This window comes from Crocuta crocuta, unplaced genomic scaffold (genome assembly GCF_008692635.1).
Source record: "Crocuta crocuta isolate KB4526 unplaced genomic scaffold, BGI_CrCroc_1.0 scaffold257, whole genome shotgun sequence".
In the NCBI taxonomy this organism is placed as follows: domain Eukaryota; kingdom Metazoa; phylum Chordata; class Mammalia; order Carnivora; family Hyaenidae; genus Crocuta; species Crocuta crocuta.
In genome coordinates, this window is record NW_027532067.1 from 1,046,029 (window position 1) to 1,063,156 (window position 17,128).

Genomic DNA, 17,128 nt, shown 5'->3' on the forward strand with positions numbered 1-17,128 from the left:
GCTGGGCGGCCCGGAGCGCCCGGAGGGGGGCGGAGCCGCTGCGCTCGCCGGGCCCGGGGCTTCTCCAGCTCCAGCTCGCAACGTGCGCGCCGCGTCTCCCAGGCCCCGCAGCCCTAGCAACGGAGCCGGCCGCAGGGGCGGGGGATCCGGGGCGGGAGGGGTGAGGACTCTCGGGCTTGCGTGGCAGCCTGCCCCGGGCGCCTCCTGGCGGGGGGTGGAGGGGAACCTGGACCCCCACCCACCGANGCCGTGCAGATAGGTCACGGGGCTCTGATTCCCAATACCAAGAGCTGTCTTGGCCCTCACTTCAGAGGAGTAAATGCATCTCGGAAAGGTCAGGTAATATGTTCACTCATAAAGTCGCCTAGGAATACAGGGATGGCGGAGTTAGGATTTGAACTCAGGACATATTGAGGCATCATTCACATGGAGGTGCTCCAGGAAGGTCCTGACTCAGGACTTCTCCTTATTGACCCATCCCAGCAGCATTTAGTTCCTTTGTGGTTTTTTTGGTTTTTGTTTGTTTGCTTGTTTGCATTTAGTTCCTTTGGGAAAGTAACTGGCTTCTTCAAGGCTACTCCTCTTCCCCCCCACCTCCAGCCCCAGTTTTATTGAGGTATAACTGACAAAAATTGTATATATTTAAGATATATACAAGATGATCTTGATGTTTTGAAATAGGTATATTATTGTGAAATAATCACCACAATCAGGCTAATTACCATATCTATCACCTCACACAGTTATGTCTGTGTGGTGACAACACTTAAGATCTAATCACTTCACACATTTCAAGTAAACAACACAGTATTTGTTAACTATGGTCACCATGCTACACATTAGATCTCCAGAACTTAGTTACCCTGCATAACAGAAACTTTGTATCTTGTGGCTGACATGTCCCCATTTTCCCCTCCCCCAACATCAGGCAATCACCATTCTACCTTCTGCTTCTATGGCTTCGTTTGACTTTTAGATTACACATATAAGATCACACACTTTCATCTTTCTGTGTCTGACTTATTTCACTTAGCATAAAGTCCTCCAGCTTCATCCATGATGTAACAAATGGTGGGCTTTCCTTTTTAAAGGCATACTCCCTGATACATATACCACATTTTACTCGTCCATTCATCACTCAATGAACACTTAGGTTGTTTCCAGGTCTTTAATACTGAATAATACTGCAATGAAGATGGAAGTGCAGATATCTCTTCGAGATCCTGATCCCATTTTTTTTTTTGGAACACCCGTGAATAGGACCACTGGATCATATAATAATTCTATTTTAAATTTTTTCAGGAGCTTCCATACCGGCTGTACCAATCTACATTCCCACCAACAGTTTATAAGGGTTTCCTTTTCTGCACATTGTCACCAACCATCTTTTGTCTTTTTAATAATAGCTACTCTAAGAGATGTGAGGTGATATCTCATTGTGATTTTGATTTGCATGGCCCTGATGATTAGCGATATTGAACATCTGTCCATATACCTGTTGGCCATTTGTATGCCTTCTTTTGAGAAATGTCTATTCAGGTCCTTTGTCCATTTAAAAAATGGATTATTTGGGGGTTTTGCTATGGGGTTGTATGAGTTACTTATATATTTTGAATATCAGATATATGGTTTGCAAATATATTTATCAGATATATGGTTTGCAAATATATTCTCCCATTCCACAGATTGCCTTTTCACTCTGTTGATGGTTTCCTTCAATGTACAGAAGCTTTTAGGCTTGGTGTAATCCCACTTGTCTATTTTTGCTTTTGTTACCTGTGCTTTTGCCATCATATTAAAAAAACCACTTCCCAGACCAGTGTCGAGAAGCTTTCCTCTGTTTTCTTCTAGTAGTTTTATGGTTTCAGGTTTTGGTTTAAGTCTTGAATCCATTTTGAGTTGATTTTTGTGTATGGTATGAGATAAGGGCCCCATTTCATTCTTCTGTGTGTGGTTCAGCAGCTTTTTAAAAAATCCTATGTCAGCTACACAGGAGTTTCCACTGTCTCCCTGACAGAGGCTGTAAACAGCCCTGTAGGCTTCAAAGCTCATCTGCAGGTACCTGTCATTCCATCCACAAAGATATGCTATGTCACAGTCACCATGCCCCTCTCATGGATCAGAAGGATGTAGCCAAGGAGCCCAAGGAGACTTAAAAGCAGGTCAGAAAGACGTGCTCAGAGTTTTCCAGGCTCTGTGCTCAACACTGTGCCTCCTGGGGCAGGAGGAGTCATGGAGCATGTGCAGAGGCAGGCGTTCACACAGGAGTGACTGTTTCTGTATGTTGAGGTTTCTGTGTGCATGTTAGTACTACATGCATGTGAGTGAGTACAGATGAGTGCACCTGTGGGCACCACCATCCTGCGGAACACCTCAAGCAAGTGCTGGGATATATGTGTGCATGTGGGTACCCATGTGTGTGAGCCAAGGGGAGGGTTAGGATGACATCCAGAGAGGCTGTCTGCCTTCCTCAGATCTGAAGGTTCTGTTCCCATCTGTCTGGTTGTGAGGGGAAAGCCTTTTTTTCTGTTCCTATTCAGTTCAGAAAACTAGGCTCAAGATTTTCTCCCCCAAGTTCTCAGAAGGATGGTGGGATAAAAGAAGTCATCAAAGGCTCCTAGCCACCCCAAATCCAGGGCTCATCTGTAAGACTGTGTGATACTCCCTCTTGGTAGGGTGTGGTTCAGAAGCCCTGACTTTGGGCCAGATGTTTCATGGTGGTCCTGTGATTCCAGAGCTACTGGACAACAAGGAATAGGGCACAGAGAGGGCTGTTCTGGGAATCCACTGGGCAGCACAGTGCTGAGTGCTGTGGGTGTACAGCATGCTACCTGCTGCTGCACTGGCCTCCGGGGCATGTATTAGGGCTTCAGCCATGGCCCAGTTCTGGGACATGACCTCTGTCTCCCCTGTAGCTGACCAGCCTGTGGCAGAAGAACCTCTGAACCTGGGTCAGGGCCAAGAACTAAGAGGTGGCCACTGCCTTGCCAGGCGGCACCCAGACTTTAGATCCTGGTGAACTGGAGTGATAGCAGGGAACACATTGGCAACATCTTTTTGTGTATGTTTCTATGACCAAAAAAGCTAAGCCAGAAAAGCTTGAAAGCAAAGGCCTCAGCCCTTGAGGGGTTCAAACTGGATGGTTCCAAGCCGGGGAGGGGACGGTAAGTGGAGGTGGTAGCAGGGGGTTGCAGGGAGCCACTGCCAGTGGCAGGGCTGGCAGGGAGATGGAGGGTGACAGGTGTTTGCACAGATGAGTGCCAAGCCCCCAGCACTGTGGCTTGGGGAGGGATGAGGAAAACAGCTCTGACTGTGCTGGCCAGCAGACAGCTTACAGCTCTGGCCCAGGGCCTCATGCTATCCCATATCATGGAAAGTTAAGTGCAGTTGTTACCCAACAACAGGGATGCAAAAGGTATCTGGGGCACTGACCAGTATCAGGCTCTTCTCTTGGGCTGGTGCAAGAAGAGGTTCAAGAGCCAGGTAGGCCTTGGGATGGGTCTCCAGGGTCACAGCCACTGGGGAAGACAGAAACACCTGGAGAGAAGGTCAGACTGTCTCTATGGAAGAGACACAAGCTGGGTCTGGGGTCCTGAGTGTCCTCTTAGTGTTCCACAAAGAGTTTCTGAGAGCTGCTCGAGGGGAGCAAGACTGTTTTCTATCCTCAGGTGACCCTGCGGCCTGATGGGCCAGGACAGTCCTGCTTCCCACCTGCTGTGCTGGCCTAATTATTGGTTGAGCTCCTATTATGCTCTAAGCCCCAGGTTAGAGGACACGATTTATGTCTGTCTGCCCTCTAGTTCACACTTCACCTCTTCTCAGCAGCAGGATCCAGGAACTGTCCTTGATTCCCTCCCCCTCCTCCCCGCCCTCCTGGAGCAGGGGCATCAGGTGCTTAGAGCAGGCCTGGATACAAGGCCCTCAGAGCCATGCAGGCAATGGGCAGAACTGAGAGGAAGACTAGCTCCACACATGTGCCCTCTGTTAATGCAGCTGTGACCTGGCCCCTAGGGAAGACGCTGCCAGCCATAGCACAGAAGAGTGGGCATTAGCAGACCCCAGGCCTCCGGGCTAGGAGCCATGGCCTCCCCTCCTCTGGTCCCATGTCACAACTTAAGCGGAGGAGGTAGCGCTGGTGGAAATGAAAAGAGAACAATGTCTTCCAAGATACCTCCTCCTTTCAGCCCTCAACCCTGGAACAAAATCCTTGGGTTAAGGATACCCTTAGGCCTGACTCCAGCCCAGCAAAGCAGGCTCAGAGCTGTGTGAGGTAAGGAAAGGCTGGGAAGAGGGTGAGGAATTTGGTAGACAGACCTAGGCCTCAGTCATGGTCGTCTGGACAAGGCAACAGACGGGATGATGCTGAACAAAGAAAGGGACACTTCTAAGCACTACAGTTAACTCATGTTACAGGGTCTGGACAGTCACAAGGCACAAGGGAGATGCAGGGAATAAAGAATGAATGATTCTGTGTCCCCTTTCACTTTCCACAGGGCATAGACATGCACTGCCTGCCCCTGTCCTTGACAGTCCTACCTATTCTGTATCTCAGGGCCTGGGATATTATCTGACATTAATTAAATACTCAGTAAATATATCACATGCAACATACACATATACATATCACACCCACAACCTGCATGTGGATGTGTTTGTGGGCAATGCACTCACTTCTTCTGTATCCAGAATACAGAAATGCTTCACAATTCTCCCCTGTGTCTACTGTGCTTTGGGCGGGTTTGAGCTCCCTTCTGCTTAGGAAACTGAGATGTGGCATGTCCTTATGAGGTCAATACAAACAAGAAGGTGCCACAACTTAGAACATGATACTCAGATGTGTTGGAAAAATTCAAGTGAATATGTGATTTTACAGCATGATAAATATTCTTTAGTATGGGCTCTTCTCTGACATCTGTTGCTCTATAATCTCTAAGTATGAAACTCATGTTGACCCTAGCAAATCAGCTTGCCATACATGTGAACCAGCAGTGAGTGCTAGTGTGTTCAGGGGATTCACAGTGGGACTTCATTGCTCTTGGAAGGCCAAGCGAACTAGTCTTATTGCAGAACCACATTTTATATCTCTTCAGTTTCTAATAAAGTGGGTCTATTCAATGCTGCCAACAAATGGGTGCTGCCTTTCCTAAGAACCTTATACACCTGGGTGCAATGACCCTCCTACAGCTGCCAGTGGGGCTCAGGGGGCACATCCACCCGACAAGAGAAAACTGAGGCCCTGAGGGAATGACTTGCCACATGTCCTACACTATCCAGGGGCAGGGTGGGAGGGCAGATGCAGTGCGGTCAGCCTCCAAACCCAGGGCCTGCCCTTCATCCTGTGTTGCCCTGAAAGGGGATTAGAGGTACTGGTGGGTCTCAGGAAGGAGAGCGGCCTGGTGGTGACTGGCCAAGTCAGGAGCCCAGCCTCTAACCAGCATTAGCTGGCTGCATCACTGGAGAGGGGCTCCCCAGTCTGACCCAGCTGCCCTCCTGCATGATGTGACATGTCCTTCCCCACAAGGGCATGTCCAGGAAAGACAAGTACCCTGAAGCACTGAGCACTCTAAACATAGGATACCACATCACCACCCATCCACTCAGGAGCCTCAAATACCAAGAAAGACCTTTGAACCAAACAAGAAACAAACTCTCTAAGCAGCTAAAATAGGTGCTATCCAATTCATAATCATAGAGGTGGCCTCTGCTGGAGCCTATTTGTTCTCTTAGAGCAGCCCTAGCTCTTGGCTTTCCTCATCCAAAGCATCTTAGAATGAAAAACTTGTCAAGGGCCCCAGAAGGCACTTCCTTACCAGCAGCAAGATATGACGGACCAGAATTTCACCATCAGGTAGGAGACAGGCAACTACGTAAAACAGATGCAAGAACTCTAACCATGCAGCACTGATGGCCTTAAAAATCCCCACACCTCTTCAGAGTCTCTAAAAGCTTTATGTTAGTATTCCTTCTTTGCTATCATCCTCATTACTGGGAGTGTACCGAGAACCCACCACATACCAGGTTATTTACATTATTTCAGTTAGTCCTTATATAAGCTCATGGCTATCCTATTTTACAGTTAAGTAAACCAGCATTCAGAGGGTTAGCTGCTCAGAGCTCTACACCTGGTACTGGGCAAGAAGGAACTCCCATCCAGATATGGGAGGCCCCAAAGTCCAGATTTCCTCTGCCTACACCATGCTGCTCCCCACCAGGGCTGGGGCCCAAGACTGAGGAGGGCAGCCTGAGACTTCAAGAAAAAGCAAAACCACTATCTGTGAATTCTGCTTAAGAAGACATGATTTTAGGGGTGCCTGGGTGGCTCAGTCGGTTAAGCGTCCAACTTCGGCTCAGGTCATGATCTCACGGTTCGTGGGTTTGAGCCCCGCTTCGGGCTCTGTGCTGACAGCTGGCTCAGAGCCTGGAGCCTATTTCAGATTCTGTATCTCCCTCTTTCTCTGATCCTCCCCTGTTCATGCTACCTGTCTCTCTCTCTCTCAGAAATAAATAAAACATTAAAAAATTTTAAAAAAGAGGACATGATTTTAGAACATCTTCCATTCAAAATAGATTATGAGAAACACTTAAAGAAAGGCTTTATGTTTTGGAAAAATCAACTCATTTAACTTATTTGAATATGTATTCTTTAACAAATGGATCTTGAATAAAGCATTATTTAATGACTGTTTTAAATCATTTATTCAAACCTGGGCCTGGGGAAAGAGTTCATCCACCATCAACAGTTTGTATCCATCTGTCCAGTAGGTAATAAGGACAGCACACTCCTTGAGGGTTTCTGAGAAGCCCACCAGCTCATTCATTCACTCAAACTGTAAATTGATCCCTTTCTGGGGTGCTGCAAGATCCTGGGTGGTCAAATTCTGGTTTTGATGAAGCAGAAATGCATACTGGCTCATGACCAGGAAGAGAACAGGGTGTTGTTATGGATGTGGGTTATGGACCACATTATGTTTAATGCCCCCCATCCTGGAATTAAGTAAAAGAGAAGAAGGGGAGAAAATAGGTGTATAAGTGAGAAAAAGAGAGGATTCAAGGTCTCAAAATTTCTCTGTCCTTGGAGAATGAAAAAGGAGTACTCGATATGGGAACCAGTTTTGCCTAGAGGAAGTTTGTCATTAATTTCTTCTGCTTAGGTAGGAAAAGGAAGAAAAAAAAAAAAAGAATAACTTACACGCAGTTGTCATAGCAACCACAATAAGTTTTGAGCTCTTGGACTCAATAGGAAAGAAAGCAATTTTCACTTGCCTCACTCCCCATCCTATCCAGACAACTTCTTGGAGGGAGGGGGCTAAACCCTGGCCTTCCTTCTACCAAGCAGGGTTCTTGCATCCAGGATGGCTTACAGGGGCTATTGGGTAGGATAGACCAGTACACTTTCATCACAGGTCCTGGGTCATGCCTGCCATTCTGGGTTCCCTGTAGGCCCAGGAGGACAGAGGGGTGGGCCCTGCGTTTGGGTAAGATCTGCTGGTGGATACCATATCCTAAAGAGAGAACCACAGACTGAAACTGTTGTGTGCATGCTGGTGCCACTGCCATCTGCTTAGAACACAGAGCTTGTGGACATCTAGGTCTGTGTGAACATGCTGGACTCACCCTGACAGCCAGGCCATCTGTCCCAGTCCCATCCCTTCACCCACGCAGCCCTGACCCTACCTCGTTGATGGCCAGCTGCTCACCACCCCCTCCAGGGTGGCTGTAGTGGTGGCTGGAGCTGTGCAGGTCCTCATACAGGTCTTCCTCACTCCCCGCCTCGTCAGCACGGATGCCCGTGTCCAGAACTCCATCAGGGATAGCTAGAAGGAGAGACACTAGCTGGCAAAGAGGAACTGAGGAAGAGGGGCAGGCAGAGAAGGAGACGAACTTTTTTGGGATAAATCCTCCTTTAAGAGGAGGGAGAAAGACCTGAGAACTAGTTTCTCAAACCATTTTTGCTGCAAACACATTATTTAGTTGAAAGAGGACCCTGGTTGCCTTTCACCCCATCACTGTTGATCACCTACCATTCAATCCCCACCAACTCCATAAACAGGGAACCTTGGGTATCGGCCAGAGTATGGCACTCAAGAGCCCCTCCAGCTGAGCCAATGTGCCAGGTATGGTAGAAGGCCCTTAAGAATAATGCTAACACTTTATTATGAAACATATATATATATAGATATATCTCCAAAGAAATATATGGTATATACATTTAAATATAGTTAGAAAATTAATAAAATGAACTCCCATAGTACTTATTCTGCTTAAGAAAAACACCAGTCTTAGAATTCGACCGCCTGTATGCACTACTCCAATCATATTCCCCTCTCTTCTCTCTTTCCTTTAGAGCTATCCAATATTTCAAAGTTCTATAAATCATACCCATTCTGTGTTTAGCATTTATTTCTGTCAAGTTTTGCATCGTTTGACCTTACATAAATGGGACCATCCAGTAGCTTTTCTTTGGCTGACTTTTCCTTCCTTCCTTCCTTTCTTCCTCCTTCCCTCTCTCCCTTCCTCCCTCCCTCCTTCTCTTCCTCCCTTCCTTCCTTTCTTTTTTACTCAACAGCTTTTTTTGGGTTATGCAGCTGTGACTGATTCAGTTTCACTGATGCACAATCTTGCATTTTATGAATATGTCAAATTTTACATATCCATTGCACTGCTGGAGAGCACTGGATGCTTTTCTGTGTTGTTGCCAGTGTGAACAATGTCATTGCAAACATATCTACAGACCTCCTGGGCACATGTCCCAGAGTTCCACTTTGGACAGTGTTTCTCAACTCCTTTTCATTATTAACCCCTAAAGAGCCTTTTATACTCTAATCATCCTAATCATCTCAATGAAAATTTAATACCACAAATATATCAAATGTTATGTTCTGTGGCTCTTTGGAAGGCCACAAACTATTGCAATACCTAAGATTTTTGCCCCATTTGGCAAAATCATTACCCTGGTGTGAATTCATGCTCTAGGGGGCAGGTGCCCAGGTATGGCATTCCTGGGTTGTAGGTATGCCGAACTGTTGCCCAAAGCTATTTTACCTCTTAAGACCTCCAACAGTGTGTATGAAAGTTCCCATCACTCTGAGGACTGGCATTGTCAGACACTGCTGACAGGCTGATGGGTATGGAATGGTATCTTACTGTGATTTGAATTTACCAGTCTCTGATCACTAATGAGGTGAACAGCTTATTTATGCTTTAGGGTCACTAGTATCTCCTTTCATATAAAATATCTATGTCAACTGAGCTTGTTGATCTTTAATGTAATCATTAATGTAAAAAAATCTATTTCTATGTATGTATATATGCACATACACTGTCTCCATTCTCCATACTAAATCTTTGTCACCCACATGTATCATAAGTACAGTCTCCCACTTTGTGGTTTGTCTTGTCTCTTTAAGTTGCTTTTGATGAACAGAAGTTCTTAATTTTCATATAGACAAATTTATCAATCTTGTCTTGCATGGTTTGTATTTTTTGTGTTTAGGAAACTCTTCCCTACCTCAAAGTTACAAAGATATTTTCCTATGTTATCCTTCAATGTTTTATAGTGTTTTTTTTTTTTAAGTAGGTTTCATGCCCAGTACAGAGCCCGACATGGGGCTTGAACCCATGGCCCTGAGATCAAAACCTGAGCTGAGATCAAGAGTCAGACGCTTAACTGACTGAGCTACCCAGATGTCCCCTATAGTTTTTCTTTTGACATTAGGTTTTTATTGCACTTGGGAATATGTGTATTGTATATTATGTATTGTGTGGGTTGGAATCTGCAGTACTGTGGTTTATCATAAATATATATTTGGTCTTCCACTCCATCCAGGCAAAGAGCTCCTAAAATCCTTGGGATATCCAGTGATAAGAGAGAGAAGGGTTTTTTTTTTTATGTTAATGATGACTTCTAGAAAGCCCCTAGGTAACCTAGGATGGGGCTGGTTGCCAGGGGAAACAACCCTGAGATTAGAGGTTTAGAACCTTTAGTCCACCCCCCAACCTACCTCTGGGGAGAGAAGGGGGACTGGAAGTTGAGCCAATGGCCAGTGATTTAGCCAATCATGCCTACGTAATGAAGCCTCTGTAAAAACCCCAAGGACAGTGTTTGGAGAGCTTTTGGGTTGGTGAACACAGGGAGATTGGGGGAGAGTGGCGCACCCGAAGAGGGCATGGCAGCTCTGTGACCCTTCCTGCATAATTTGCCTGTACATCTCTTCCATGTGGTTGTTCCTGAGTTATACGCTTTTATAATAAATCAGTAATCTAGTCAGTAAAATGTTTCTCTGAGTTCTGTGAGCTGCTCTAGCAAATTACTTGAACACAAGGTAGGGATCAGTTGGAAACTCCAATCTACAACCTGTTGGTCAGGAGCACCTGGGGTTTGTGACCAGTGTCCGAAGTGGGAGAAGAAGGGCAGTCTTACAGAGCTGAGCCCTGTTAATCTGTGGGATCTGATGCTATCTCCAGGTGGAGAGTGTGAGAATTTAGTTGAATTGTACGACACCCCGCTGGTGTCTGAGAATTACTTGGTGGCGGGAACACACATGATAATGGGGTCCAGAACCTTTAGAATCCAATTTCATTTTTTTCTGTAAGAATAAGCATTTGTCTCAGCACATTTATGGAATAGACAGTCCTTTCCTATGGATCCACAATGTCTGCTCTGTCCTTAAGTTAAATTGTTGAATCTATTCTTGTGGGAGGCAGAGTAATGGACCCCAAAAGATGTCAAAATCCTAATCCCTGGATCCCATGAATATGTTATTTTACATGACAAAGGGGAATTAAAGTTGCAGATGGAATTAAGTCTGCAAATCAGCTGGCCTCAAAATAGGGAGATTATCCCGGATTACCCGGGTGAGCCAAACATAGTTGAAAATATTAACTTTCAAGACTCACCTCAAGCATTACCTCCTCTGTGCAAGTCTTATATGACACCATCACTCCAAGGACTGACATCGGCTTCTATCTCACTCCCGAGGTGCTTTGTACAGACAATGGTTATGGCATTTATCATACGTCCCCTATATATTGCATTGTCTGACTGTCTCTCCCAAAGGCAGTAACCATGCCTTATTCATTGATGTAGACTTCTGTAAGTGTTAAAGAAATGAATGAGTAGACAGATGGGTGGGAGAATGGTGTACAGAGGAATGACAGAACAGATGAATAAAAAAGTGGAGAGATGAATAAATGAACACAGGGAGGGCTGGAAAAGAAACAGATGAAGGCAGAGCCTATGAGGCCTGGCAGAGCCAATACCAGGAATACAGTTAAAGCTTCATGCACATGGCTGAATATGGAGACAGAAGCACATGACTTGATGAGAGCAACGCCCTGTCTCTGGAACTGACCCAAGAAGCCCTGGCAGCAGTGGCCTGAGCCCACCCTGGGGGCAGGAGCTAATAGCTCTGCCCCTGACCCACATAGTCGACAGTCCCAAGGAGCTCTCATTATTTTTATTTCACTTATGTTTTAAACTGTTTTATAATGGAAAGTTTTAAATATGTACAAAGGGAGAGATGACAGTGTAATGAACCTTGTACACCGATCATCCAGCTTCAACAATTCTCAAACATGAGGGCAATCTGGCTACACCATCTATAATCCCCTCCCCACAGATCCAAGGTGTGACATAATTCCATCTGTAAATACTGTAGTACATATTTATAAGAGATGAGGATTCTGTCTTTATATACATATAAAAAGGTAGCTGCAATACACATCTAAAACAAACTGTACCCGTCAAAATTTGTCTGAGTGGCATAACTTCTCCTCTAGGGCATTAAAGAACTTTTTTATTTTGAAATAACCATAGAGTATAGGGAATTGTAATGGTAGTGAAGAGGTCCTGTGTACCCTTCACACAATGATTACCACTTACGGAATTCTAATATAATACCACAGCCAGGAAAATGACCTTGGTACAATGTGTGTATATGTTTCTAAGTCATTTTCTCACCTGTGTATATTTGTGTAACCACCACAACAACCAGTATGTAAGCTTTGGAGGTTGGCTTTTTTCACTCAGCCAAAGGCCCTTGAGATCCATCCAAGCTGTTTGTATTTAAACCTCATTCCCTTTCATTGCTTACTAGTATTCCATGCAATGGGTGTACAGGTTTATTTAACCAGTCAACTCACTAACAGACATAAGAGTCATTTCCAATTTTACACTGTTACAAATAAAGGTACTATGAACACTTGTGTACAAGTTTTCATTTCTCTGGGATAAATGTAATTGACCAGGAGTGTAATTGCCAAGTCATATGGCAGAGCTCAAGGCAGGGCTCGGATCTCATGAACTATGAGATCATGACCTGAGCTGAAATCAAGAGTCAGACATTCAACTGACTGAGCCACCCAGGAGCCCCAAATGTTTAGTTTTTAAAAAACTGCCAAACTGTTTTCCAGAGTAGTGGTACCATTTTACATTCTCACCAACAATGTATGTTTCTCAAGAATCCTTACCTGAATTTGGTATTGTCACAATCTTATATTTCAGACATTCTGATAGGTACAGTGATATTGCATCACGGTCTTAACTTGCATTTCCCAAAGAGCAGGTGCTGTTGAACATTTTTTCATGTGCTTATTTGTCATCCATATATCTTTAATGGTGCAGTAGTCCTTCAGGGTGTTTTTTGTTTTTTTTTTTTTGCCTCTTCCTAATTAGATTGTTTATGTTTTTGTAATGTTGAGATTTGAAAATTCTTAAAAAACACTTTTTTTTTATTAAATAAACTCTGCCCTCACATGGGGCTCCAACTCATGATCCCAAAATAAAGAGTTATGTGCTCTCCCAACCGAACCAGTCAGGAACCCCTGAAAATCCTTTTTTTTAATTTTTAATTTTAAATTATATATATTTTAAATATTTTATTTTATTTTATTTTTAAAGTTTATTTATTTTGACAGAGAGAGAGAGTGCAAGTGGGGGAGGCTCTGCACTATCAGTGTGAAGTCTGACATGGGGCTCAAACTCATGAATTGTAAGATCATGACCTGAACCAAAGTCAGATGCTTAACCGAGTCACCCAGGCTCCCCTAAAGATTTTATTTTTAAATAATCTCTACACACAACACGAGACTCGAACCCACAAGTCTAAGATCAAGAGTCGCATGCTCTACTGACTGAATCAGTCTGGTACCCCTGAAAATTCTTTATATTTTCTAGATGTGAATCCTTTGTCAGATATGTGATTTGCAAATATTTGCTCTTAGTCTGCAGCTTATTTTTTCATCCTCTTAAATAAAGGTTTTTATGGGGGAAAAATTTTAATTTTGATAAAGTTCAATGCATTGATTTTTCCTTTCATGGGTCATGCTTTTGGAATCATGTCCTAAGAACTCATCACAAACCCTAGTTCCAAAAGATTTGCACTTACATTTTCTTCTAAAAGCTTTTTACCTTTTACATGTAAATCTATGATCCATTTTGAGTTATTTTTATTTTTTTATTTTTTGTCAACTGTTGTATACCTAGATAAACTAGATGATATGGACAGATTCTTAGGAACACACACTTAACGAAACCAACTCAAGAAGAAACAGAAAATCTTAATATACCTAATATTAGTAAGGAGATTGAAGCAGTAATCTACCCAAAAGAGAGAAGTCTAAGATTAGAGGGCTTCACTAGTGAATTCTACCAAACATGTGAATAAAAATTAGCACCAGAGGTGCCTGGGTGGCTCAGTTGGTTAAACGTCCGACTTCAGCTCAGGTCATGATCTCATGAACGCTGGGATCGAGCCCTGCATCTGGCTCTGCATGGACAGCTCAGAGCCTGGAGCCTGCTTAGGATTCTTTCTCCTTCTCTCTGCCCCTCCTCTGCTCATGTGTGTCTTCTCTCTCTTTCTCTCTCTCAAAATAAATAAACATTAAAAAAGGAAATAATAAAAATACTTAGGAATAAGTTTAATGAAGAAGGCCAATGATGTGTACACTAAAAATTATGAAACACTGCTGAAAGGTGTTACAAAAAAACCTAATAAATGGAAAGACTTTAGAACAATCAAGCAGATAATAGAGTTTCTGTATACCCCACACTCAGTTTCCCTTATTATTAAGATCTTGAGCTACATTAGTTACAATGAGTGAACCAATACTGATACATTATTATTAACTATAGTCCATACTCTTCAGCTTTTCCTTAGTGTTTCCTTAATACCCTTTTTCTGTTCCAGAATCCCATATCACATTTAGTGATCTCCTCAGCTCAAGATTTTTTATTTAGGTTACACAAAGGCTCACTTATTTAAGCTTCTGAGAGTTTTGTTCATTTGGCAAATAAAACTTTATGGCATCTATAGCACCAGACCTGAATCTCCTCTGTCCCACAAGGTCTGCTTGTAGGGTTTTATCATAGGAAAGACCCTGAACTTCTCTTGTCCCTGATAGTCTCTTATCCTTTTATGGAGGGAGAGAATAACTTTTTCTGAACATTTAGAATGTGTTGGTTGCTTTACACATCAGATTCAAGCCTACCTATGAGATGGGTAATATTAGACACATTGCATAGATTAAGACTTGAGGCCCCTGGAGGTTAAGATGCTTGTGAAGGTCTCACAGACAGCTAGTAGCAAGGGCAGGATAAAACTTGCCCAAATGCCCGCACTCTTTCCTGAACCTCCTGAGGGCCTCCTTGCTGTCTTGCATTCATGTGCACACAGCTTCTTGCTTCCCACTGGCCTTCTTGTGCATCAACCACCCTCCTACACCTGGCTGCTTGGTGTGATGTTTCCCTATTACTCAAAGAATTAAGTACCTGGGAAATCAAAGTGCAGGTCTCCATATCTAAAAGAGGCTTTGTGATCACACTTACTTCAAAAAGCAGCTACATTAAAAATGTGACATGTCATGCTTTAGCAAGAAGTGAAGTGTGGTTTTTGACACATGGCAATTTTATGTTAGGCAAATGTGAAGTGCTAAGTTTGTCAATAACTGTTCCTCTAAGTTTAGACTCACAAAGTTTACATAATGACTTTGATTTTGTATTTAATATAACCAGCCCACAATATCCTAGATCATAGACGTTTGGAGTACACATCCAAAGGTGGCAATATCTTTCACCAAATTTGTGGTAAAGTTTTAGTAAATCAATATAATACACTACCCTGTAATATAATAAAATGCTATCACATGCTTTAATAAAAATTTTCATCTTTACCTCAATACCCTGCAATGCAATAGAATTATATCATATATTACTGTAATAATAAACTTCACTGCAAAAAATTAAGTACCAAATAAAATATCATGATTGTTTATGGTAGGTTATAGCTGAGTCAGTTATTTTATTTTTTTTTTAATTTGCCATTTTGTTTTTTTTTTGAGTCAGTTATTTTAAATAAATTGAGCCTTTAAAATGATGCAACTTCCTTCTTTTAGTGTATAAACTGCTTAAATTAAATGCAACAGCATAATCTCATGTTATTTAAAAGGTGCTTCTGCACAAACATTTAAAGAAGACTTAATGGCAATCTTTCTCAAACTCTTCCAAAAAACTGAAATAGTGGGAACACCTCCATACTCATTTTATGAGTCCATAATTACTCTGATGCCAAAGCCAGACAAAGACAAAATGTGAAAAATGTAGACCAATAGCCCTAATGAATATTGATGTAAAAGTCATCAACAAAATACTAGTAAACCAAATTAAACAGCACATTAGGAGAATCATGCACTATGACCAAGTAGGATTTATCCCTGGGATGCAAGACTGGTTCAACATATGATAATCAATGAATGTGATACACCACATTAACAAAATAAAGGATAAAAATCACATGACCATTTCAAGAGATGCAGAAAAAGTATTTGACAAAATTCAATACCCAGTCATGATAAAAAAAAAAATCTCAACAAACTAGGAATAGAAGTACCTTCACATAATAAAGGCCATGTATAAAAGTACCACAGCTGGCATGGTAATCAATGGTAAAAACATGAAAGCTTTTCCTCTAATATCAGGAATAAGACAAGGATTGCCCACTCTCACCACTTCTATTCAACACAGTACTGGGAGTTCTAGCCAGAGTAATTAGGGGGGAAAGGCATCCAAATTGGAAAGGAAGTAAAATTTTTCCTGCTTGCAGATGACATTATCTTATATATAGAAAACCATAAAGACTTTTAGAAAAAGTATTAGAATTAATGAGTGAATTCAGTGAAGGATGGATATACAAAATCAAGATACAAAAATCAGTTGTGTTTTTTATGCACTAACAAACAAAAACTATCTGAAAAGAAAAGGAAAACAATTCTGTTTAAAATAGCACCAAAAGAATAAAATACTTAGAAATGAGCCTAAGGAGATGAAAGACTTATCTACTGAAAACTATAGAACACTGAATAAAGAAATTAAAGAAGACAAAAATAAATGGAAAGACAACCTGTGTTCATGGATTGGAACACTTAATATTGTTGAAATGTTCATACTACTCACAGTGATCTATAGATCAATGTAATCTCTATCAAAATCCAAAAGGCATTTTTTTAGAAATAGAAAAAAAATTATATAATTCATATGGAAACACAAAAGACCACAAATAGCCAGATCAGTCCTGAGAAAGAAGAACAAAGCTGGAAGCATCACACTTCCTGATTTTAAACTCTATTACATTATAAAACTATACTACAGTAATTAAAACAATATGGTACTGACATAAAGACAGACATATAGACTAATGCAGCAGAACAGGGAACTTGGAAATACACCCATGAATATATGGTTAGCTGACCTTTGACAAGGATGCCAAGAATATACAATGATGAAAAGACAGTCTCCTCAACAGACGGGGTTGGGAAACTGGACCTTTATCTTATACCTATATCTTATACACAAAAGTCAACTGGATATCTTATACACAAAGGTCATACTGGACCTATATCTTATACACAAAGGTCAACTCAAAATGGATTAAAGACTTAGATGGAAGTCCTGAAACTGTAAAGAAGAAAACACAGGGGAAAAGCTTATGGCATTTGTGTTGACAATGATTTAATGAGTATGACTCAAAAAGAATAAGGCAACAAAAACAAAAATAAGCAACTGGGATTACATCAAATTAAGAAGCTACTGCTCAGCAAAGGAAACAATTAACAAGGTGAAAAGGTAACCTATGGA

At 42.3% G+C, this 17,128-nt stretch overlaps 1 protein-coding gene across 2 annotated transcripts in view; it reads right to left on the reverse strand.

Annotated features, from left to right (window-relative positions):
- Nucleotides 1-17,128, reverse strand: part of LOC144241779 (rho guanine nucleotide exchange factor 4) — a 136,242-nt gene that overhangs the window by 13,575 nt on the left and 105,539 nt on the right. For both annotated transcript variants that reach the window (XM_077776402.1, XM_077776404.1), the window contains one exon: nt 7,675-7,814. In XM_077776402.1, the coding sequence (XP_077632528.1) occupies nt 7,675-7,814 (140 nt within the window). The remainder of the gene's footprint in view (nt 1-7,674; nt 7,815-17,128) is intronic.